Source organism: Nesoenas mayeri, assembly GCF_963082525.1.
Source record: "Nesoenas mayeri genome assembly, chromosome: 3".
Taxonomy (NCBI): Eukaryota; Metazoa; Chordata; class Aves; order Columbiformes; family Columbidae; genus Nesoenas; species Nesoenas mayeri.
In genome coordinates, this window is record NC_137544.1 from 698,077 (window position 1) to 723,030 (window position 24,954).

A 24,954-nucleotide genomic window follows, 5' to 3' on the forward strand; every position below is an offset into this window, starting at 1 on the left:
TTGCACTGGTATTTCTCATTCTATTACTGAATGCTCGTGGATTTTCTAGCTCTGTGCTTACATAGCTATGTATCATTTTATTAAAAATGCTGAAAAAACTGAAGGGGATACAGAAGACACCCACAAATGTTATGTGAGAGGTGGAGAACAGGGGGATTGCGGGGCAACGCGGTGTGTGACCCAGCAGAGGAGAGATTGTGGGACCCAAGAGCTGGAAAGCGGCCACGTCCAGACCACCAGTAAAGCTCTGGCTTTTTAAAGCGAGGCAGTAATCTCCAGAGCAGTTCTGGAGTTTTCAGGCCCTCGGTGTCTTCCCTGAAGATGCTTTTCTGAAATCCGGGTCGCTGGGAGCGAAAGGGAGCAAAGCAGAGGGCCTGCGGTTCGCCAAAGGAGCAAAGCGGAGTGGTGGTTGTGGCCACTTTTGGCCTTCAAATGGGTGAACTCCATTGGCAAATAGAGAAAACAAGGCTGGACTGGGCATGTCAGGTCCTGACGATGGTCCACTGGGCATTCCTCATCGCAGCGCTCCCGCGGACCCTTTTGGACGGGGCAGCAGCGTCCGTGCGGAACGTCCACGCTTCCATTGTAGAGATGGAGCGAGTTGCACGTCCCCCGCTCCTGTCACGGCAATTGTCAGTTATTTCTCACTTCACCAGCCCAGTGCCGCTTCCCAAGCCTCATCTTTCCCCGCGTTCCTGGCTGCTGAGCTAGAAGGATCTTTTTCACAATTCCTCTTTGCGTGTGACTATTTAGAGACTTTTGATTCCCTGCCCTCTCAACCTCCCCTTGTGTAAGCAGCTCGGAATCGTTCGGTTTGCCGCAGGTGTCCTGGTCTCTGCTGTCCCTCGGGCGCTGTCCCGGTCTGAGTGCCCCGCGTCCCCCGTGTGCAGCGGTGGCACCGGCTGCAGCGTCCGCCGTGGTCCCCGGCGCTGCGGGTGCCACCAGCATCGCTCCTGTTAACACGTCCAAAGGGCACAGCGGTGTCCTGCCCTGTGGCACCAAGGAGAAGTTTGTCGTGCGCAGGCTGTCTGTGACCTGAAGGGTTCCGCGAAGTCACAGGTGACGAGGAGACGTCCCCGAGCCGGGAGCAGGCTGCGGTGACCTCGCCTTGGGACGCACAGACATGACAGCTCACGTCACCACATGAGCTCGGTTGCTGGGTGCAGTTCAGGCTGCAAGAGCAGGAGAAGCTTAATGCGTGTAAATCGGCGTGTCCCAGGCTGGAACGTCTGCAGCCACGGAGCCCGGGAGACGAGCCGGCTGAGCCGCGGCCGCCATGGGAGCCTGGGGTGAGGAGGGGCCGGACCCCTCGGCCCCATGGATCCCTCGGCCCTGTGGATCCCTTGACCCCACGGATCCCTCAACCCCACGGATCCCTCATCCCTATGGATCCCTCGGCCCTTTGGATACCTCATCCCTATGGATCCTCATCCCCACGGATCCCTCGTCCCTGTGGATCTCTCATCCCTATGGATTGCTCTGGATCCCTCATCCCTATGGATCCTTCATCCCTACGGATCCCTCATCCCTACAGATCCCTCATCCCTACAGATCCCGCCTCATGATGCAGATGTCCTTGGTTCCTTGCAAGCCCGCAGGACACTGTGTCACACGTGTGCAAGGCCCAGTTTGCCCAGGGTCACACACGTGTGCAAGGCCCGGTTTGCCCAGGGTCACACACGTGTGCAAGGCCCGGTTTACCCTGGGGTCACACACGTGTGCAAGGCCCGGTTTGCCCCGGAGTCACACACGTGTGCAAGGCCCGGTTTGCCCAGGGTCACACACGTGTGCAAGGCCCGGTTTGCCTGGGGTCACACGTGTGCAAGGCCCGGTTTGCCCCGGGGTCACACACGTGTGCAAGGCCCGGTTTGCCCCGGAGTCACACACGTGTGCAAGGCCCGGTTTGCCCAGGGTCACACACGTGTGCAAGGCCCGGTTTGCCTGGGGTCACACGTGTGCAAGGCCCGGTTTGCCCCGGGGTCACACACGTGTGCAAGGCCCGGTTTGCCCCGGAGTCACACACGTGTGCAAGGCCCGGTTTGCCCAGGGTCACACACGTGTGCAAGGCCCGGTTTGCCTGGGGTCACACGTGTGCAAGGCCCGGTTTGCCCCGGGGTCACACACGTGTGCAAGGCCCGGTTTGCCCAGGGTCACACACGTGTGCAAGGCCCGGTTTACCCTGGGGTCACACACGTGTGCAAGGCCCAGTTTGCCCCGGGGTCACACACGTGTCCAAGGCCTGGCTTGCCCCGGGGTCACACACGTGTGCAAGGCCTGGTTTGCCCGGGGTCACACACGTGTGCAAGGCCCGGTTTGCCCAGGGTCACACATGTGTGCAAGGCCCGGTTTGCCCTGGGGTCACACACGTGTGCAAGGCCCAGTTTGCCCGGGGTCACACACGTGTGCAAGGCCCGGTTTGCCCAGGGTCACACACGTGTGCAAGGCCCGGTTTACCCTGGGGTCACATACGTGTGCAAGGCCCGGTTTGCCCAGGGTCACATACGTATGCAAGGCCCGGTTTGCCCAGGGTCACACACGTGTGCAAGGCCCAGTTTGCCCCGGGGTCACACACGTGTGCAAGGCCTGGCTTGCCCCGGGGTCACACACATGTGCAAGGCCCAGTTTGCCCCGGGGTCACACACGTGTGCAAGGCCCGGTTTGTCCAGGGTCACACATGTGTGCAAGGCCCAGTTTGCCCCGGGGTCACACACGTGTGCAAGGCCCGGTTTGCCCGGGGTCACACATGTGTGCAAGGCCCGGTTTGCCCAGGGTCACACACGTGTGCAAGGCCCGGTTTACCCTGGGGTCACACACGTGTGCAAGGCCCGGTTTGCCCAGGGTCACACACGTGTGCAAGGCCCAGTTTGCCCCGGGGTCACACACGTGTGCAAGGCCCGGCTTGCCCCGGGGTCACACACGTGTGCAAGGCCCGGCTTGCCCCGGGGTCACACACGTGTGCAAGGCCCGATTTGCCCGGGGTCACACACGTGTGCAAGGCCCGGTTTGCCCAGGGTCACACACGTGTGCAAGGCCCGGTTTGCCCGGGGTCACACACGTGTGCAAGGCCCGGCTTGCCCCGGGGTCACACACGTGTGCAAGGCCCGGTTTGCCCAGGGTCACACACGTGTGCAAGGCCCGGTTTGCCCAGGGTCACACACGTGTGCAAGGCCCGGTTTGCCCGGGGTCACACACGTGTGCAAGGCCCGATTTGCCCTGAGGTCACACAACTACATTTGCAGCGCCATAATTAATATGCTGATGTTTTACATGATTTGTAGTTGTTAACCACAGTGTTATGTTAAATAACTGCAGAATAAAAAGCTACAGACTTTGAACTGACCTAGGGAGAGAAAAAGGATGGTAAAGACAGGTAAAGCTACATTTGCTGGGTTTCTAACATGTTCTAGGTGAGCAAGCGTGTGCAGTCATCTCTTCGTTGCCGTATTTTGGTGATAGGTTGCAGTGGCTAATAACCACAATCTTCAAAATACAAAAAGATGTTGAAAGAAATCCCGGTGACAGTTAATACTGTGTAGCCGTCCGTCCTTTCCGAACCACACAGGCACAAGTGAATGGTGTTTCGTAGCTCAGCGGTTTTGGGGTGGGATGTGTGCCCGTGGTCTGTGAATTCCACCGGCACCACCAGAAAAACAAGTCACACACACGGGATTTGATAACATGTAGTGCCTTTAACTCTGCATTAATACGTTGTTATGTCCACAAAAATAACAGTAGATGAATGAATAATGTTTCTAGTCTGTTTGGGTGAGTTGGTTTTTGTGATTTCCAGGGCCCAGCACTTCTGAGATCACAGAAGTTACTGAACTTCTGACATGTTGGCAGCTTGTCTGAATTTCTCCTTAGATGAGTCACTTCTTTATTGTTGTCAGTATCAAATAAAACTGTGCAGTCGCGTTGCCTTAAATATCTCAGAGACGGGCATCTGTAGAAATACAGTGGTTTGTGATGCTGAGAAAGGGAAGGTCACTCCTTGTCTCTCTGGTTACCTGGGTCCTGGACAGCAGGTGTGTCAGAGCTGACGGTCCCGCTGCTGGACAGAAGTAGCTGCCGAGTCCCCATCCAGACAAGTGATGCTTTTCCTTTGCAAACACCGCAGCCTTCTCTCCTCCGCTCTGTCTGTCTGTCTGTCCTGCCGCGGTTCCTCCGCGCCGCTCTGGCAGCTCTGCAGGATGCCCGGGGCTGACACTGAGCAGGGTCTTAAAAGGAGGGAAAAAAATGGGCTTTTTTTTGTCCAAATGCAGTGCTTTGAGAAGGGGGTCATGCTGCCAAGGTGCTGAGCATGGATTTGGGGATTTTCAGTGAAAAGCTTGATTGTCATCAGTAGTTGTCATGGTCATTGTACTGTGCTTTGCTCTGGGAACAGCGGGGACTGATGCAAACCCAAGACGCGGTTCTGTGGTGGATTTCCTGAAGGGGTTGTGCAACAGCCACAGTTCGTTTTCTGACTCTCTGTTTCGTGTAACCTGAGCAGGCAGCGGAAGGACGAGCTGGAGCAGAGGATGTCTGCGCTGCAGGAGAGCCGCAGGGAGCTGATGGTGCAGCTGGAGGGGCTGATGAAGCTGCTCAAAGTAAGTCAGAAACGCCGCCCGTCCTCCTCCTCCCCGCTCAGGAGCTCCGGTCGCTGCCCGGAGACGCCTCTTTGCTGTCGTACCCTTACAAATACCCCGTGAGAAACAGAGGGAACTTGCAAAGAGTCATTTCCTACTGGCTCTGCGTGTCGGTGCAGGTGATCAGTGGGTTTTTGGGTTCATGTGCTGCCGCTCCGGTTCAAATACCAAGAACCCGTCAGGTTTGGAAGGCTTTACAGGAGTATGAGATGTGGTGCTCAGCGCCTGGTGTTCGGTGCCGGTTCAGTTCCCCCAGCTCTGCCTGGGGCGTGCGCAGGGGCTCTGGTGGCCACGGTGCCGCGGTGCTGGGCTCACCAGTGACACCGCGGTGGCGAGGGTCTGCTTCAGAACACGGTGGGTTTGGGCCTGAGCCATAGGATATGTTATGGTTGGGCTTTCTGATGAGGGCTCGTCATTTTTTTCATAGAGCCCTGCTAGAGCTGAGCTCAAAGTTGATGACCGTAGCCTGAAATATTGTTATGCGTTCATTCTCTGTGGTCTTTGAACTGGACAGGAGCCGCCCTATAAAGTGAACGGCAAAGCATTGTCCTTACTCAAAGGGGTTCTGGTCAAAGACAAGATGCAATCAGATGCAGCAGAGCATGGCAGCAGTGGGGGCGAGATGGCTGCAGCGACCGTGGCTGCAGCGACCCCGGCGGCAGCCGCGGGACTGCGGATCAGCCACGGGCACATCCCAGAGTGCCAGAAGAATTCGGAGCTTGTCTGCGCTCGTGGGTGATAATGGATGCACGTCGGCTGTCAGCCCGAGCGTGGCGCTCGGCAGGGCCAGCGTGTGCTCTGGAGGGGGAATGTGCGTACCAGGGCTGCGATGGAGCGCTCTCCGCAGGGGCTGTTCTGCCTCATTCCCCTGGGCAGATGAGCTCATAGTCAGTATTAATAGTTGGGGAGTATTTTTTTAAGTCAGCCATTCTGCAGACTGTATTTTTCCTGTTAAGCCTGTTAATGTCTGTCTTCTAAAAATATTGAAGACGATCCCTTGCTAAATTCACCTTGACTTCTTCAGAGCCTAATCCTTTGTAAGCTGACGTGTGATGTCTCTGAAAACGGGCATCCAAACCTGAATCACAGTTTTGGGGAAGGGTTAAAAGCTGTTCTGGCAGGAACACTTCGATTCCTCGCGGGTCAGGTGCCCACAGGCCGAGCATTTTCCGTGCACACGTTTGAGGAGCCCCTGGGTAGCAGAGTCAGTCTGGCCGTCTGGTGAGGAGCTCTGGCGCCAGGGGCTCTGCACACCATGGCGGTGGCAGCGCACTCAGTAGCCCTCGCAAATTAGGTCTCCCAAACACAACCTGCCACCAGCTCCTCAAGGTGTCAGTGCCGCAGTCTCCTCAAGGTGTCAATGCCATCGTCTCGTCATGGTGTCAATGCCACCGCCTCCTCAAGGTGTCAATGCCATCGTCTCCTCATGGTGTCAATGCCATCATCTCCTCAAGGTGTCAATGCCACCGTCTCCTCAGGGTGTCAGTGCCATCGTGTCCTCAGGGTGTCAGTGCCATTTGTGCCGTCAGGGTGTCAGTGCCATCGTCTCCTCAGGGTGTCAGTGCCACCATCTCCTCATGGTGTCAGTGCCTTCGTGTCCTCAGGGTGTCAGTGTCATCGTCTCCTCAGGGTGTCAGTGCCACCATCTCCTCAGGGTGTCAGCACCATCATCTCCTCAGGGTGTCAGTGCCATCGTGTCCTCAGGGTGTCAGTGCCACCGTCTCCTCAGGGTGTCAATGCCACCGTCTCCTCAAGGTGTCAGTGCCACCGTCTCCTCAGGGTGTCAATGCCACCGTCTCCTCAAGGTGTCCGTGCCATCATGTCCTCATGGTGTCCGTGCCACTGTCTCCTCAGGGTGTCCGTGCCGTCCTCTCCTCATGGTGTCCGTGCCATCCTCTCCTCATAGTGTCAGTGCCACCGTCTCCTCATGGTGTCCGTGCCATCCTCTCCTCATAGTGTCCGTGCCATCCTCTCCTCATGGTGTCAGTGCCATCCTCTCCTCATGGTGTCAATGCCATCCTCTCCTCATGGTGTCCGTGCCATCCTCTCCTCATAGTGTCAGTGCCATCCTCTCCTCATGGTGTCCGTGCCATCCTCTCCTCATGGTGTCAGTGCCATCCTCTCCTCATGGTGTCAATGCCATCCTCTCCTCATGGTGTCCGTGCCATCCTCTCCTCATGGTGTCCGTGCCATCCTCTCCTCATGGTGTCAATGCCATCCTCTCCTCATGGTGTCCGTGCCATCCTCTCCTCATGGTGTCTGTGCCATCCTCTCCTCATAGTGTCCGTGCCATCCTCTCCTCATGGTGTCCGTGCCATCCTCTCCTCATGGTGTCCGTGCCACCGTCTCCTCATGGTGTCCGTGCCACCGTCTCCTCATGGTGTCTGTGCCATCCTCTCTTCATGGTGTCAGTGCCATCCTCTCCTCAGGGTGTCCGTGCCATCCTCTCCTCATGGTGTCCGTGCCATCCTCTCCTCAGGGTGTCTGTGCCATCCTCTCCTCAGGGTATCCGTGCCATCCTCTCCTCAGGGTATCCGTGCCATCCTCTCCTCATGGTGTCAGTGCCATCCTCTCCTCAGGGTGTCCGTGCCATCCTCTCCTCATGGTGTCAGTGCCATCCTCTCCTCATAGTGTCCGTGCCATCCTCTCCTCAGGGTGTCCGTGCCATCCTCTCCTCATGGTGTCAGTGCCATCCTCTCCTCAGGGTGTCCGTGCCATCCTCTCCCCAGGGTGTCCGTGCCATCCTCTCCTCATGGTGTCCGTGCCATCCTCTCCTCAGGGTGTCCGTGCCATCCTCTCCTCATGGTGTCCGTGCCATCCTCTCCTCAGGGTGTCCGTGCCATCCTCTCCTCATGGTGTCAGTGCCATCCTCTCCTCATGGTGTCCGTGCCATCCTCTCCTCAGGGTGTCCGTGCCATCCTCTCCTCATGGTGTCCGTGCCATCCTCTCCTCAGGGTGTCCGTGCCATCCTCTCCCCAGGGTGTCCGTGCCATCCTCTCCTCATGGTGTCAGTGCCATCCTCTCCTCATGGTGTCCGTGCCATCCTCTCCTCATGGTGTCCATGCCATCCTCTCCTCAGGGTGTCCGTGCCATCCTCTCCTCAGGGTGTCCGTGCCATCCTCTCCTCATAGTGTCAGTGCCATCCTCTCCTCATGGTGTCAGTGCCATCCTCTCCTCATAGTGTCAGTGCCATCCTCTCCTCATGGTGTCCGTGCCATCCTCTCCTCAGGGTGTCCGTGCCATCCTCTCCTCATGGTGTCAGTGCCATCCTCTCCTCAGGGTGTCCGTGCCATCCTCTCCCCAGGGTGTCCGTGCCATCCTCTCCTCATGGTGTCCGTGCCATCCTCTCCTCAGGGTGTCCGTGCCATCCTCTCCTCATGGTGTCCGTGCCATCCTCTCCTCAGGGTGTCCGTGCCATCCTCTCCTCATGGTGTCAGTGCCATCCTCTCCTCATGGTGTCCGTGCCATCCTCTCCTCAGGGTGTCCGTGCCATCCTCTCCTCATGGTGTCCGTGCCATCCTCTCCTCATGGTGTCCGTGCCATCCTCTCCTCAGGGTGTCCGTGCCATCCTCTCCTCATGGTGTCAGTGCCATCCTCTCCTCAGGGTGTCCGTGCCATCCTCTCCTCAGGGTGTCCGTGCCATCCTCTCCTCATGGTGTCAGTGCCATCCTCTCCTCAGGGTGTCCGTGCCATCCTCTCCCCAGGGTGTCCGTGCCATCCTCTCCTCATGGTGTCAGTGCCATCCTCTCCTCATGGTGTCCGTGCCATCCTCTCCCCAGGGTGTCCGTGCCATCCTCTCCTCATGGTGTCCGTGCCATCCTCTCCTCAGGGTGTCCGTGCCATCCTCTCCTCATGGTGTCCATGCCATCCTCTCCTCAGGGTGTCCGTGCCATCCTCTCCCCAGGGTGACGGGCAGTTCTGTGGCAGGTCTGACTTCCTGCTCTCCCGCCTGCAGCCCAGGTGCGATTTGTTCCTCAGACACGCGGCTCCGGACCGATGTGACCCCAGCACGCCCTGCCAGGCTTTCCGGACTTAAAAGGGGCCATAAGAAAGACGGGGAGAGAATTTGAGCAGGGCCTGTTGCGATAGGACAAGGGGTGATGGTTTTAAACTAAAGGAGGGAGGTTCAGGCTGGACATGATGCAGAAATTGTTTGTGCTGAGGGTGGTGAGAGCCTGGCCCAGGTTGGCCAGAGAGGTGGTGGCTGAACCATCCCTGGAGACATCCCAGGCCAGGCTGGACGGGGTCTGAGCAGCCTGAGCTGGTGCAGATGTCCCTGTCATGGCAGGGGGCTGGGGGAGGTTTAATGGTCTCTTCAGTCCAAACCGTCTGTGGTTCGATGGTTGCAGCAGAGGGAAGGAACCGTAGCTGACTCACATGTGATAAAGTCATGTTCTTGGGACCCATTTGCTAAGTTGAATCATGCAGTTCAATTCTGAGGTTGACAGAAACCTTAATGACGTCTTCTAGGCCGTGTTGTACAGAAGCCTCGCTTAGAAACTGGCTCTTACTAGGCTTTCCATTTTTAAACTCAGTATCTTTTACTTATCAACCCCAGTTCCCAAACTTGTTTCAGAACCATAAGGGTGAACTGAAGTGGCTGTAAGGACGATCTCCTTCCCCTGGGGATGGTGGAGCGGGCGCGGGGAGCTGCTGCCTGCTCCGGCCTCGGAGGTGCTCAGCACCAAACTGAGCAGGGCTCTGAGCACCCACTCTGAAGTTCAGTTGACCCTGTTCTGGGGGCGGCTGGACCTGAGACCTCCCGAGGTCCCTTCCGGCCCGGCTTATCCCAGGAGCCTGTTGCAGCCATTTTGTTCTCCATGTTGCATAATGCGGTTCTTTCATTTCCCGCTGAGCATCCTCTGCAGCCTGGCAGACTCGCTGATTAAAGCGTCTTCCAGAAAGACAGCTGCTCCCGAGCTGGAGAAATCAGAAAGGGGGAATTCGCTGCCAATGCTAATTTGCTCGCACAGTTAAAAAATTACACCTCATTTTCCATTTTGGTGCGTTTAGGTTCGGTCTGCGCCCGCTGGCTGTGGCCGTGCGGCGCTCCCCCCACGGCGCGGAGCAGCGCTGCAGCACCTCGGCTTCCCCGCACGCATCCTGCTCCTTGCGGCCCCGGGCTCCGCTCCTCTCCGCGCCTCCCGCGTTTGTCTGCTCTAGACTTTCAATATCAGCTTTTTGACTGGCAAAACCACACCGTACGTTGAATTGTTCTCCGAGTCTCAGCGTCGCCGCAGAGAGTCCCAGTTTGGTTTCTCCTCATCCCTCTGTGCGTTTCCGCAGCAGTGGGAGCCGGTGGAACCGCCGGTTGGCCACATCCCACCCTGTGCAAAGCCTCTGTTTACTCTGTGTGATGCTAACTGGTTAATGACACCCTATTACAAGCGTGGCCTCCAGAGGAACTGCAGATATGGAAATATATTACATCTGTGCGGTTCCTTTAGAAGCCAAACTTGTAATACATTCATATAACAAAATGAGATTTATTTGGCAAGATCTATTTTCCATGAAGCTATAATGCTTCACATGTTACTTATTAGTTGTATCAGCATTTCTGTTACTTGGAATAAATTAATGACAGGGCAAGATGTTTGTGCTTATTTGAGTTCTTACCTCCTTTCTGAGTGTGAGTGCAACACGGCACGTTCCGGTCCTGGCTGTTGCAAGATGTATTACAAATCACCTCCCCTGGAGCGCCTAACTCCTCATGTAAGGATTTGAGGAATTGAGGAACCCCAGCCTGCTGGTCTGAAAACATCATTTCCAGTAGACACTTTTAAACACCTTTTCTCCCGCGCGGTGGAAAGTACTGGAAAGTACTGCACTGTTTGCTGACAGGAGCTACAAGGGGAAGTACCGTTAGTCAAACACGGGAACAGAAATACTAATTCCTCCTCAAATATGAAGGATTTAGCATGACTAGCGAGGAGCAGCTCGCACCCCCTAAGGCTCGATCTCGTGTCTGATATTGGTGTTCGTTTCGCAGTCTCTTTGGTGGCTTTGGCCCTGCCAGACACCACGTTTTCCCGCAAGGTTTCTCTTCCCTCGTCCTTTGATGCAGTTCAGAAATGTTCATTTATAATTTAGATCAGCTGTTAAGCTTTTATGGTGTTTTTTCCATTTTCTTATGCAGTGCGTTTTACATTTTTAATGCCGCCTTCATTTCAGCGTTTAGGGCTGGACGCAGCGCCCCGGGTTGCGTGGGCGTCTGGTGCCCGTGTCCGCGGGTCGGGGCCGTTCTCTGCGGGTTCAGCCCGTGGACCTGAGCGTTGGGCTCGGAGCAGAGCAGGGCAATCGAAACCCGGTGATGAGCGTCCTGCTCCATGTTTCACAGCCTGCCCTGTTGCAATTGAGATTTAAGGTTGGGGTTTGCATCGAGTGCCCTTCCATGTCTTCTTGCCAACGCTCCTGTGCGGAGGTTTTGGTTGCTGGAATTCGTTGGTGGTTTCCCCAAGGAGACGTTCGGCTTGTCCCTGGGTGCCATCATTGGTATCTCCTGCTGTATCGTCCCACATGCTGCTGAGGCCCCGGCTCCTCTGTACCGGGGCTCGTTGGTGCCGGTGACATCCCTGGAGGGCACTCGCGACTCGCTCTGCCGGGGCTGCGGGCGCTGACGTGCCCTTGGGCCAGGGCCCCCAGTGCTGGCCCAGACCAGCCCCAGCCACCCCCCCGAGGGGACCAGCTGCCCCGACCCATTCCCGGGGACAGTTTGGGGGAGGCCAACCCAGTCATCGAACCACAGCATTGTTTGGGTTGGAAGAGACGCTCAAGATCCAACCATTAACCTCCACTGCCAAGGCCACCACTGCCCCATGTCCTGAGAGCCTCATGTCCGTCTGTCCAGCCCTCCAGGACTGGTGACTCCAGCACTGCCCTGGGCAGCCTGTTCCAATGCCCCACAGCCCTTTGGGGAAGAAATTGTTCCTAAATCCAACCTCAACCTCCCCTGGCACAACCCGAGGCCGTGTCCTGTGGTCCGTGCGCAGCGATAACCCGGTGCCGCTGGCTGCGCCCTTCTTGGGGCAGTCTGCAGCGACCGCGCCTGCCTGCTCGCAGGGCTTTGCTCTCGGCCACACGGATATTCAGCAGACATATCCCATTTCACTTTTTCCATTTCCTCAGCGGTAATTTCCTCAGCAGCCGATCTGATGATTTATCTCATAACCGCTCGGTCCTTCCAGCAAAGCTCCGCGCCTCTTGGGATCGGTTTTTCACATCTGTAGTTAATGCTGAAGCCTCATTTTTCAAACTTCTTTTGTAGAGTGGAGATGGTTGAAGATCTTTTCCCCGGCCTTGCTCACCATCTGCTCCTGCGAGTCCCGGCGCTGGGGAGGAACGACTGGGAAGCAGTGGGACGTGGGGAGGGCAGCCCCATGGCTGGCGTGGGGCTGGGTCCGTGGGGCCATCCCCAGCATCTGCACATGGGTGCTGAAATGCACACCTGAGAGAGACCGGGGCTTGGGACACGAGAATAGAAGCGTCTGCTCAGAAATGTGGCGTTCTGTGCCGTGGGTCCCACGGTCTCTGCCGTGCCCTGGGTGCACAGTTAGGAAAACACCTCTTGCTGCAGCGGCCGCTGAGAAGGAGCGGCTCTAAATTAAGGGGCAGAGTTCAGGTTAATCCAGACGGGAAATAAATGAGGGAAGGTGGATCAGTGGGTACTCGAGGCCAGAAGAAGCTTTTATTCTGAGAGTTTGAATCCCGTGAGCTGGCTGCCTGGGGAGCCGCGCTGCCCGTGCTGCTGCCGCTGGGGGACACGCCGTGACCCCGGCAACGCCGGAACCGCTGCTCTGCGAGTGCGAGCGGCACCGGCACACGCTGCCAGCCTCCCTGCGGCACCGCGGCGCTGCCACACCACCGCGGCACTGCCGCACCACCGCGGCGCTGCCGCACCACGCTGCCAAGGGACGCAAAATGCTTCTTATATCAGCGAGGGCGAAATCTACAGAAACTTCTGAATTATGGAACTCCTGACTACGTGATACTTGGGTCATTTGCATGAATGCTCATGCAGTTGAAGTCAGGCTGCAACCCCACCTGTCTGTGGTCACAGTGGACACTTCTCTGCTTCAAAACAGGATAAACTCATCCATATTTCACTTTTTCTTCTTTTGGTCTTCCAAGTGAAGTGACACACAGAGTTGTTTTCTCTGCATCTGCCTCCTTACCGCACATCTCGGGCGCTCCTGCCCCCGCTTTCCGCGGTTCACTTGCCAGAGGTGCGGGTGGCCCCGGCGCTGCCGCCCCAAGCGGGGACGCTGTGCCCCGGGCTGGGGCAGTTTGGGTCTCGCCACGGCACATTGTGCGCACAGGGACCCGAATGTCGCGCGGCGGTTGCGGCTCCGGGTGGTGTCTCCAGGCTTCGGGTGCTGGAGGTTTGGTGCCTCCTGCCCCAAGAACAGCTCGAGAGGCATTTCCGAGCCTGGGGGAGGGAGAGAAGCCAGGGAAGGTTCTGTGTCAAAGCCAAGAGACCGGTCGGGTTTCCTGTCCCATATCCATACCGTGACAACCATCGTGTATTCAACTTTTGCCAGCGCTCAAGGCCATTTTAGACAAGATCTCCCTTTGAGGATGTGGCAGATGATGCCTTTGCAGCCCCACCTCGGCTGTTACACCCAACAGCCTCGTTTCCTTGGGTGTCTGCAGATGTTCCTCCACTTTGCCACGTTCTGCTCTTTCATGGGCCCTGTTGTGTATTTTGTGTGTATATATGTTTCCTTTTCATATTCTGATTAATCTATCCCGTTTCTCTTTCCACCCTTTCCTTTTGCCGACGTTACAGGAGGAAGAGCAGAAGCAGGCAGTAAGTTGACTTTGTTTGTAGGTGATCCAACTCCTTTTTCATTCTGCATGAAAACTCTTTTCTGTTCATTGGCTTGTGTGCAAATAAAACCATGGGAATGGGGGGTGTCCCACTCTTGTGAATGTGAAAGCAGCCCTCACCATTTTCCGTAGAGCATGTTTGTGTGTGTCCTTGAAGTTACACCTCTCTCCTTTGCAAATGAAGTTTATTGCCATGGGTGCTCAACTGGTGGCTGCGTTCATTAGTTCTTTATAGAATTGTGCATGATCATCCACGGTTGAAAATGTGGATTCTCACTGGCTTCATCATCTATTTGTTGGAGATTCTATGGAGTGTTTTCCTCGCTAAGAAAGCTTTCTTGTCTCTTCTGGAACCCTTTAATTTGCCTCCTTGCCACACACAAGTCCATGCATGAAAACTGATTAATGACTTAATATTCCGGGCAGGGATCCATATCATTCAGTCCTGATATAGTCTCGAATTAGTCCCGGTTTGCTCGTTGTGACCAGGAGGAGTAAACTCACAAGAGACAAGAAGGCGTTTGCTTTGTTGCCGCCTTTCATCTCCGTGTGCTGCTGATCCTGGTGGTGTGCTGGTCGCGGAGCCCGCTGCAGAGGGAGCCCTGCTGCTGCTCTGGGGACAGCCGCGCGTTCCGTGCCTTCTCTCCGGCAGAACGAATGCTCGGCATTTTCCAACATGGTTGTCTTTATACACAAAGCTTCAAGGAACACTAATCCTGAGTTTCCCGTCATTGGGGGTTTCACATGTTGTTTAGCAGATACCCCAACTGGCTATTTGATAGGTGAGCTGGGAATTCTGGTGAGCGATGTTTTGTAAGGGGATATATCTCCTGGATGACTCTATTGCTGAAAGTGCCTCAGCGCTCCATGTGCTGAAAGGGGCTTTTGGTGACTCCTGGTCAGCCGTTTGTGAATTTAAACAGATGATAAGTGTGCGTCTGCTGTTGGAGCCCCGTTCCTCTTCAGCTGATGCGCACTTGTCGCTGGGTTTGCTGCGGCACCTTGCAGGTGGAATTCCGAGGCTGTGTCGTTCTCTTTCCCAGCATCACTGCTGGGAGTAATCACCTGCGTGGAAATAGGCGTGCTTTAGCTTGGTTTTGCTGCGTGGTGATGTTCAGCTTGACTACGGAAAAAGGAAGAGGTTAAATATGACATCAAAGGAGGAGTTTGCCCAGTTTCACCTCTCTTCTTCCCTGGAGCACTGTGTTGGTAGGAGGATGAGAGAGCCAAAACTATTGACATCCTGTCCAGTCCCGTTCTGCTGGAATCCATGATGGGCGAGCCAAAAAGGATTTGGAACTCAAGAAGGGCAGATTGTGACCAACCAAAGGACACATTGCTGATCTGTAGGAACCAAAACTTTACATCCGTGCCTTTGCATGGCCCAAAGTAGCTTGGGTGCTCTCCTCTTAACTACGAACGTGCAGCCTGAAGAGCTGGACGTCCTGGGTGCGCTGCGGCTGGCGGAGCAGCACAGGAGCCGCACAGCGGCGGCTCCGCAGAGCAGCGTGTCCCTGGGAACCTGTCCCCTCGTGTTCCGAGCCCCTGCGCGCCCCTCCAGCACGGGGTTCTGGTGCTGCAGTGCCCTCCCTGTAAGAAAGGGTTTCTTTCTTTTTAAATGGAATTTCCTGTCTTTGCGCCTGTGTTTCCATTCCGTTGCCTCTGGCTCTTTCGCTGGGGACCACTCAGACGGGTCTAGCTCTGTTTATATCTGGTTTATGTCCATCGATAAGATCCTCCTGAGGCTTCTCTTCTTGAAGCCAAACAGTCCCAGCTCCTTCAGCCTCTGCTCACATGGCAGATGCACGCACTCCTTGATCATCCTTTTGGCTCTTCCTTGGGCTTGCTCCAGTCCTGCGCTCAATCTGCCCTGTACAGGGTTGTCCAGCGCTGCGCCTGACGCTCCAGCTGCAGCTTCGTCCGTGCGGGTTGAGGGGAAGGGTCACGTCCCTCCGCCTTCCCCACACGGCCCAGGACGCTGGCGACTTTCTTTGCCGGCTCACGTTCAGCATTTCTGCAGGACCCCAACGTCTTTTCCTGCCAAGCCGCTTTCCAGCCGGTCAGAGCACACAGATTGTCCCTTCCTAGGAACGGGGCTTTGCACCCTGTGTTCAACTTGGTGAAGTCCCTGTCTGCCCGTTTCTCCAGCGTTTCAAGGTTCCTCTGGACGGCAACACAACCGTCCGGTGTATCAGCCACTCCTCCCCGTCCTGCGTTGGCTGCAAGCCCGTTGGGGGTGCTCGCTGTCCTGTCGCCGGGGCCATCACTGGAGAGCTGGACAGCTGGACCTGCAGTGTTCAGTATTCAGAAGAACGTCAAAGGAATTCACAAAGATGTACATCACATGGATGATGTCTTTGGCATGTAGTACAATTCCAGGGCCAGTGGTATCACTGGTACCTGCCCCAGCTGGCCTTGGCGCGGCTCAGAACCACCCTGCGCAGCACCCCTGTATTGCTGTCCCCACTGTTCTGGAAGGGAGGTGGTGGCGTGTCTCCAGCCTGAAGTCCAGGAGCACTCATTGGACCATGCACTCACTGGCTTCCACACATCTTCAGGACTTCACGGTCAAAGAAATGCTTGAATAAAGGGCTGGATGTCTGCGAGAGCGTGGGCTGAAGAAACACAACTACTGAAGAACGTTAAAAATATTATCAAGCATCCCACTGTCCTTTAGAACTTGTACCCGTTTGGGTGGCTCCGGAGTCACGTCTTCCCTCTGCGTGTGTGTGGAAGCCCAGAGTGGCTAGGAAGGGTTCCGGCTGCTGCGTGCTCAGCCAGCCCTGTCCTGGGGTCCACAAGCCTCCGTCTTGGAAAAACAAGCTAAAGGAGAAGAGCTGAGTCTGGTTAGTTCCTCACAAAGGCCTACGGACTAGGCCAGAAACAGCAGGACCACGTATGAGGGAAACGTGGAGGCCCGAGCGTCTCAGCGCTAGGGTGGGGTGAGAGCCCGCGGCTCGGCGCTGGCAGCGGCGCATCAGGAGCAGCAGAATCTGCACCCGCTGCAGGAGCCGCTGGTTTCCCCTCGCTGCTAAAGCTGCGGGTCCCATTCTGCCCTCTCTGTATCACCGACGGGATTTACAGAGGTGGGTGAAAGGGGATCCGCTTCTTGGCTATGTTCAAGCAAATTGCTTTGCAAAAAATCCCTTCCAGGACAAAAAGCTGTCTCGTTCATTCGGCATTGAACAGAGACAACACGGGCTGTGTCGCGGGAGCTGGAGGTGCCGCTGTGGATGGTTCACCTGTCATCAGGAGCCGGTGTGGCACCACGTGCAGCAAGGCACAACCTGGTGGGGCGCTTTGGTCACGTATCTGCGGGCAGTGGTTGTACGTGTGAGCACTGAGCAGAGACCTGTGCTGCTCATGGCGGGTTAATAACAAGTTACTCGGCTGCTGAGGTTTCCACCAAGTGCCCACAGAAAACTGTGTGATAACCGACTTCCATCTCCAGGAGCGGCTGAGGGACCTGGGGGTTCACTGGAGAACAGGAGCTGAGGGGAGACCTTCTGATCTCTGAACTGCCTGAAAGGAGCTTGGAGCCAGGGGGGTCGGGCTCTGCTCCCCAGGAACAAGCGCCAGGAGCAGAGGAAATGGCCTCAAGTTGCCCAGGGGAGGTTGAGGTTGGATGTGGGAACAATTTCTTCCCCAAAGGGCTGTGGGGCATTGGAACAGGCTGCCCAGGGCAGTGCTGGAGTCACCAGCCCTGGAGGGCTGGACAGACGGACAGGAGGTTCTCAGGACATGGGGCAGGGACAGGGCGGGTTATGATTGGACTCAACGATCTTGAGGGGCTTTTCCAACCAAAGCGATTGTGTGATTCTGAGAGAGCAAACTCCAGTCACGCGAATGTCCTCAGAAGGCCTGGAAGCTGCTGCGTCTCTTGGCCGGTCGTGGTCAGCAGATCATGGCGAGCTGTAAGGACTCTGTGTCAGGAGACACCGTGATTTCTGATGCTGGTATTTACTGGGAAGCCAAAGAACTTCTGTGCCCCATGTTCAGAGGGGATCCCCTGTCAAGACTCTCAAAGTTTCTGTCCCGCCTTTCCCATTGCAGAACTGTCCCTTGGAATCCACGGGGCCGGTCCTGGTCGCACCCCTGAGGATCAGGGCTTTGTGTTGGGACATTGCTCCAGCACCGCAGTGTTCAGCCACATGGTATTCATAGCCCGCCACACTGTTCTCTACTACTGCGAAGATTGTTGTGTCCCAGCTAATAAAGATCTTTGCCAGCGTAGCTCCTAATTTACAACAGGACCATTTTCATGTCACAGCTGGTGAGAGCCTTGAATAATCTGCTAAATATTAAACCCTCTTTGTTTTGTAGTCAAACGAGCAGCCAATGGAGCTGCAGTGTTCAATATTCAGAAGAACGTCAAAGGAATTCACAAAGATGTACATCACATGGATGATGTCTTTGGCGTGTAGTACAATTCATACAACAAATCCAGAGGAGTCAGGCGCTCGCGCTCCAACGCAAGAGAACCGCTCTAATGCCAAACAGGCGCGGAAATGGCTCCGCAGCGGAGGGGCTCACGTGGGAGCATTCAGACGCTGGAATGGAAGCATCCTCCTTTCAGAAGATGGTGGGAACCATGCGACGCAGCACAGCAGATTTGGCCCGTGAATTCCGAGGTTGTGTTAGTGATCAGAAGTGGACACGCTCCCACCCAACAGTCCTCGTGAGGTCATGGAAATCATGGAAGGGTCGCTCCTTACCCCATGGAGAGACAGGAATCCCTGTTCTCCTCCCATCGTTCAGATGATTCAGAGTGTAGGTGGTCATGGAGTCATTGTGGTTGGAAGACCCTTAAGGTCATGGAGCCCAACCTGCGCTTCAGGCAGCTCGGGAGGTGCAGGGGCAGCGGCGCACACGCCCCTGCCGAGGTGAACCTTCCTCCCCAGGGCTCTGGCGAGGCTGGGCCCAGGCAGCAGGCTGGGGCGAGACCTGCGTCCCGTGCCAGGAGATGGAGAAACCTGCACCTGGGGAATTCCTGCCCTGGAACAGCCCTGCGGCAGCTGAAGAAGCCTCATCGTGCTGATATCTGAACCCGAGATGCCGTCCAGATCTGCACCCGTCTTCGCGTCAGCCGGAGGTCCCGCACACCCCTCTGCAGTGGGTCAATGTGCGCGGCTGGGTGATCCCACCATCACATACCGGGGCACTGTAACAAAAATAGGAACAATTCCTCCTAACACTGCAAGTCGCTGTGTCTCACACCGCGCGGCCCCGGCCGCGTGCAGCGTGTCCCTTCGGACTCTGTGGGTGACAGGAAACTCGCAGCGTTGGTGGATCATGTCTGCCAGCTCCATAGCTGGTGTGACCCAAGCTCCTTGAATGACATTTGTTCGTTCTCATACCCGACAAGCATTTCTGGAAGAAGTGGCAGACTACCGCCTGGAGGGCAGGAGCGGACAGCCCAAATGGCATGACACAGAATAAGAGAAAACCGCCTATTTGGGATAAATTGAAGGGAAGGACCCAATCTGGTTACTGACCACGCTGACAGCCCTGGTGCCGTCTCTGGTTCAGCCGGCGAGGGTGGCAGCGCGCAGGCTCCGGCTGTGCGAGCAAACGCCCGGGAGAATAGACGCTGTGCTGCTGCGAGCTGGATCGTCGCAGCCGGCGAGAGCCGGTGGCTGGTTGCAGTGTTGGGAATGGCTGTCTGGGAGCTCAGATGTGTCACAGCCCTGCCAGGGAGCGTACTGACACTTAGATATTGTGAACTATGTTGTTCCAGTGCCAGAAACACTCTTTGGTATGGTTTAACTCACTAGTATAGACAGACGTAGCTTTAGAATAAGCTTTGAGTTGGTGCCTCCTCACTAAGGGCCGTGTCCATGGTCCTCCTGCAGGGTATCAAACCTGGAAAGGCTCCTGGAAAGGCTCTTGAGGTGACAAAGATTTGGGGTCATGTCGGAACCGGAGCTCCGTGTCTCTGGAGTTTATCCGTCAGGGGTCGCTGGGCAGCGCAGGCCGGGTCTGTGCGGGAGGAGCCCTTACCCCTCACCCTGCCCTTCGGGGGCAGTGCTGCCCGTCGCAGGTGACGTGGGGTAGGGGGAGGACGGCTCGGCAGGGAGCAGCCGCAGCCACACATCGGGATCCCTTTCTTGGCCGTCTGTTTGCTTCGCTGGGTCGCACTGTCCTGTGGTGGGCGAGGTGAGAACCGACTCCCCGAATGGGGTGGTGGTGCTTCCTGTCGCGGTGAAACGCAGACGGAGGCGCGGAGCTGGCGCGGCAGGGACCTGGCTCTGTCTGGGGAGAAGGAGGATCCCTGAGCCGGTGAAGATGTCCCTGCGTGTGGCAGGGTTGGGCTGGTCCCTTGGAAGGCCCCTTCAACCCACCCCATCCTGTGGTGCTGTCAGGAGGTGCGGGCGCCTCTCCTGACACTCAACCAGGGACTGGTGGACAGTTGCTGTCAGCCTGGGGGTCTGGTTGTTCCGTCTGTTTCGGAGGGCACACACAGCACAAGGTGAACTGCAACAGCACAGAGCGCTTGGCTGCTCTTAATCCTGAACTGTAGTAACCAGAGCGATTTTCCAGAGTAGCCGTGCGGAGGCTGCGGGTTGTGCCGTGTGTGCGCCGTGCGGTTGTGCCGATGCTCCCGCCGGCCCGTGACGAGCAGGACGGCTTGTGCAGAGCGCTCACTCCATTCATGCCGGCCCTGAATCGCATTCCTTGGCGCTTAATCACCTTTTGGATTGCACGGCCAGGAACAGGCAGCAGTTTGTTTGGTTCCTTGTCCGCCCGGCGCTGCCTTTGCCGAGAGACTCGTGTGCCAAGTTCCAGCTTCTGAGCCGCCAGCGTTGCTGACAAAGCCCTGTGCAACAGCATTGCGGCTGCACTTGCTTTCGACTTGGGGGAAAAATATGCTTATTCGTTCTACTGTGCTTCAAAAGCAGCTGAAAGGGTTGGGATTATTTGCTAAACAGATCCTCTGGCAAGGGGCTGCCCAGCATGAACGTTTTTCAGTTTTTATCTTCTACAGGTTCCTGTTTATGTGCTTTTTGTTTGTTTGTTTTAATGTGCGTTATTCGTGAATAGAGGGTTGGAAACAAAACGATGTTAGAGTATTTACAGCGGGACACGCAGTACTCGCACGCAGCAGTTCCTATGGATTCATTGTGGGCTGTTGTAAGGAAATTCAAGGCTTGGTCGTGTGCCATGTGTGCTCAGAGGGGCTCCCAGAGCCCCCAGAGCGTATTTCTATATCCAGCACATTCTCCCCTCCTCCTGATGGCCCATTTTACCGTTCCTAAGTTGGAAGCACAGCGGCTGCAGGAGCGGAGCATCCTTGCTCTGGGAAAGCACGCTGTGCGCCCCTGGACGCGGCAGCTCCGGCACTCGGTGGCCGCGGTGCCGCTGGGGCTGCGAGGGGGAGGTTCTGGGGTGTCCCACTCGGTGGAAGGACTGAGGCGCTGGGTCACACGCTGCTGTGCTGCTGCTTCCTACCGGCCGGCTCCTGCTCATTGCAGAAATTGTAGGGCCATCCCATCCCATCCCATCCCATCCCATCCCATCCCCATCCCATCCCATCTCATCCCACCCCACCCCACCCCATCCCACCCCGCCCCATCCACCCCACCCCATTCATCCCATCCTATCCCCATCCCATCCCATCCTACCCACCCCATCCATCCCATCCATCCCACCCCATCCCCACCCCACCCCATCCCGTCCCATCTCACCCACCCCACCCCATCCCACCCACCCCATCCCATCCCCATCCCATCCCCATCACACCCCACCCCATGCATCCCATCCCATCCCATCCCATCCCCATCCCACCCCACCCCATCCATCTCATCCTGAGCCCCCTGCCCTGGGGAGCATCTTTGGAGGGGGTCATACATAGGGAGGGGTGTCAAAGCTGCATTTAATATATCGTGTAGCACCTGGTTTGTAGGTCTCAGGACGGTTAAATTCAGCTGGTTCTCCCACATATGTGCAGTGGGCCCTGGGGCGCCCCAGGCACCAGGAGAAGGCAAGTCTGGTGGTGGGGAGGCGATGGGGGATGGCCTCCTGGCCCAGCCCAGTCCTAGCCCTGGGCAGCCTCTGGCCCAGCCCTGGGCAGCCTCCTGTCCTAGACCTGTCCTAGGCCTGGGCAGCCTCCTATCCTAGCCCTGGCCCAGCCTCCTGTCCCAGCCCTGGGCAGCCTCCTGGCCCAGCATTGTCTTAGCTCTGTCCCAGCCTCCCTAACGCAGGCCTAGCACCCGTCCTGCTGCTCCAGGACACCTCCAGCAGATCGGGGGGGTGGCCCAGGGCCTCAGGGTCCTATAGCACAGGAGCACAGAGCCAGCTCGGGCACCGCAATGAGCCCCAGCACATAAATGAGGAGACTGGAGAACTGCTGCAGAAACAGTGGCTTTGCTCGGGCTTATCTCCAGTCTGACCTGCTGGGACTACAAACAAGGTGCAAACAACGGCTTTACCCCACAAGTCACTTAGATGAAACATTTTCCGTCTTGGCTTATATTTCAAATACGCAGGTATATTTGTCAAATGCCCAGGGTTCAGCTTTACAACAAGCTGTCCTTGACAGCAAAGCCAGCTTAAGCGTTCCTTCCCCTGTGCCGGTGTTCACTGCTCCAGCAGTTACAGGTGTGCGGGTTCTGGGGGGCTGTGCTACAAATCGGGGCACTGAGATTGTCCTGCAGCGTTCCCAGAAAAACACAGATGAAGCCAGAAGCTCCTGGAGGTGCCGCTACATTGAGCTTGCATCAGAACCTCGAGAAATGTGCTCTTGTGGCCAGGAAGCCAATGGGACCTGGGGTGGGTTAGAAGGGGGTGGTCAGTAGGTCAGAGAGGTTCTCCTGCCCCTCTGCTCTGCCCTGGGGAGACCACACCTGGAATCTTGTGTCCAGCTGTGGCCCCTCAGTTCCAGCAGGACAGGGAACTGCTGGAGAGAGTCCAGCGCAGCCACCAAGATGCTGCAGGGAGTGGAGCATCTCCCGTGTGAGGAAAGGCTGAGGGAGCTGGGGCTCTGGAGCTGGACAAGAGGAGACTGAGGGGGGACTCATTGCTGGGGATCAAGATGGAAAGGGGCAGTGTCAGGAGGATGGAGCCAGGCTCTGCTGGTGACAACCAGGGACAGGACAAGGGGCAATGGGTGCAAACTGGAACACAGGAGGTTCCACTGAAAGAGGAGAAGCAACTTGTTGGGGTGAGGGTGGCAGAGCCTGGCCCAGGCTGCCCAGGGGGCTGTGGAGTCTCCTTCTGTGCAGACATTCCAACCCGCCTGGACACCTTCCTGTGTAACCTCATCTGGGTGTTCCTGCTCCATGGGGGGATTGCACTGGGTGAGCTTTCCAGGGCCCTCCAACCCCTGACACCCTGTGTGTGGTTCCGTGTGGAACGCTGCTCCAAGCTGGAAGAGGCTGGCTGCAGTTCCTGCGGATGATCTCCTTGCGGCGGTCGTCGAGACTCGGTGGCAGGACATGGGTGGCGAGCGCCCGCGGTCAGGGCAGGCGTCGCAGCGGGACCTGGCGGGGCACGTGTCCTCCGGAGCACTGAGAGCAAAGGATGGTTTGTCCAACGGCAGATCAGAATGAAGATCAGAAAGGCCAATGAGCGTTGTCTCTCCAGGGTCGGTGGTTATTTAGAACCACGCATCCAGTGCTTAGGCTTATCCTACCGGAATGTTTCATCAGTCGCCATGAAAGATCTCATACATGAGGCTGGAGTGGGGTTTTTGTTGTTGAAGATATTCTCCCGCTATGTGGGTGTTTCTCTCCTTTGACACTTGTTCATGAGTCTTGGCTGCGGCGTGCTGGTGGTATTTTTCGTTTCATGTAGATGTTTCCACCAAAGCATTCATTGCCACATTTGGGGATAGATTTTCATGAGCCTATGGATGTTGTGCTTCTGTTGTGGAGATATTAAGATGACTGGAGAGATGTACTACAAGGATTTGCATTTCTTTTGGCAAGATCTACTTCTGCTTGGTGTTTGTTTCGTCCCCAAGAACTGTGACGCTGATGATGAGTTTGGCACGGCTGAAAGCTGGAAGGCAGGATTCTGGAATCACTTATTTCACTGTATTTTCTTTGAGCGCAGGGTTGTAGCTGTTTCAATGATTATCCTTGTAGGGTCCAGGGTGTGAAATAGTTATTGCCTCCTGCTGAATTTCGTAGCTGTGCTGAGTCTGGTAGGACAATGTTTTCTTGGCTGAGCAGTCACGGAGCCGCTCTGGGACGTCGCCGAGCCTTGCTGCGTGTCAACGGCACACACTCCTCCTCCAAGACATGATCCATGCCAATGGCGCACACTCCTCCTCCAGGGCACGATCCGTGCTGATGGTGCACACTCCTCCTCCAGGACACAATCCGTGTCAACGGCACACACTCCTCCTCCAAGACATGATCCATGCCGATGGCGCACACTCCTCCTCCCCGACTCGATCTGTGCCGACGGTGCACACTCCTCCAGGGCACGATCTGTGCTGACGGTGCACACTCCTCCAGGACGCGATCCGTGCCGACAGCGCACACTCCTCCTCCCCGACACGATCTGTGCCGACGGCACAAACTCCTCCAGGACACAATCCGTGCCGACGGCACACACTCCTCCTCCAGCACACGATCTGTGCCGACGGCGCACACTCCTCCAGGACACGATCCATGCCGACGGCGCACACTCCTCCTCCCGGACATGATCCAGCGAGTGCTTAGTTCTCCGCAATTACCAATTCCTTGTACTGCGCTGTAGCATGGGCTCGGCACCCAGGAGCAACGCATCGGTGCCATAAGAAGTGGATACGCTGAGCTTTCCCACAGTGCTTTAACCTTGACCAGACTACACACCCGTCCCTTTTCACGTCTTTCTGAATTAAATCGAGCGTGTCCATTTCAGAGGTGGGGAAAACCGATACTTTTTTAGACACCTGAGACTGTCCAAGAAGATGTTGATGAAATTCAAATGAGAGCCGGCGCCTGTCTCGGCTGTCGCTTGCAGGAGGGGTGGCCTCTGCTGCGCAGCCGGGTGAAGGTGCCGGAGCCCGTGTTGCGGTGCAGATGCCGTGGCGCCCGCAGGACCGGCACAGGGCACCGGCCACCACACTGACCGCGGGCACCGGGGCGGTAACGCCGCCAATGCCCGGCAACCGCGGAGGAGCTCACACCGAACGTGCCTCGGAGCCGCCGTTGCTAAGACTTTCCCTCCTAGTGCTGGCCAAGCCTAGAAGGGTAATCAAAGCCACGTGAGGGACATCTGGATCCAGCGCTGGTTTATGTGGCACCTGGCCCTTATTAATAGTAATGAGGAAATGGCAGTTTGGGATTTCTTGACCTCACATGAAATTCATTTCGCTGGGCAAAGGTTGCTAACAGATGGCAGCAATTTGGGGCTCGTTTCATCATCTGTTACACAGACTTTATTGCTCCGTTTTGGACCTTTCCTTTGTAAGGAGCTATCCCTTCTTCCACCTCATGTCTTTATAAGGGTTGTCTCTTTCAAAGGGAGTCCTGAAACATCTTGTTAAAGCATGTTATATGCAGCACAAGGC

The 24,954-nt window shown here is 56.4% G+C and overlaps 1 protein-coding gene across 1 annotated transcript in view; it reads left to right on the forward strand.

Moving 5' to 3' along the window:
- DTNB (dystrobrevin beta) overlaps positions 1-24,954 on the forward strand; it is a 174,267-nt gene that overhangs the window by 103,192 nt on the left and 46,121 nt on the right. Inside the window, exons 15-16 of the mRNA XM_080341105.1 lie at positions 4,493-4,589; positions 13,414-13,434. Coding sequence (XP_080197231.1) covers positions 4,493-4,589; positions 13,414-13,434 — 118 coding nt within the window. The remainder of the gene's footprint in view (positions 1-4,492; positions 4,590-13,413; positions 13,435-24,954) is intronic.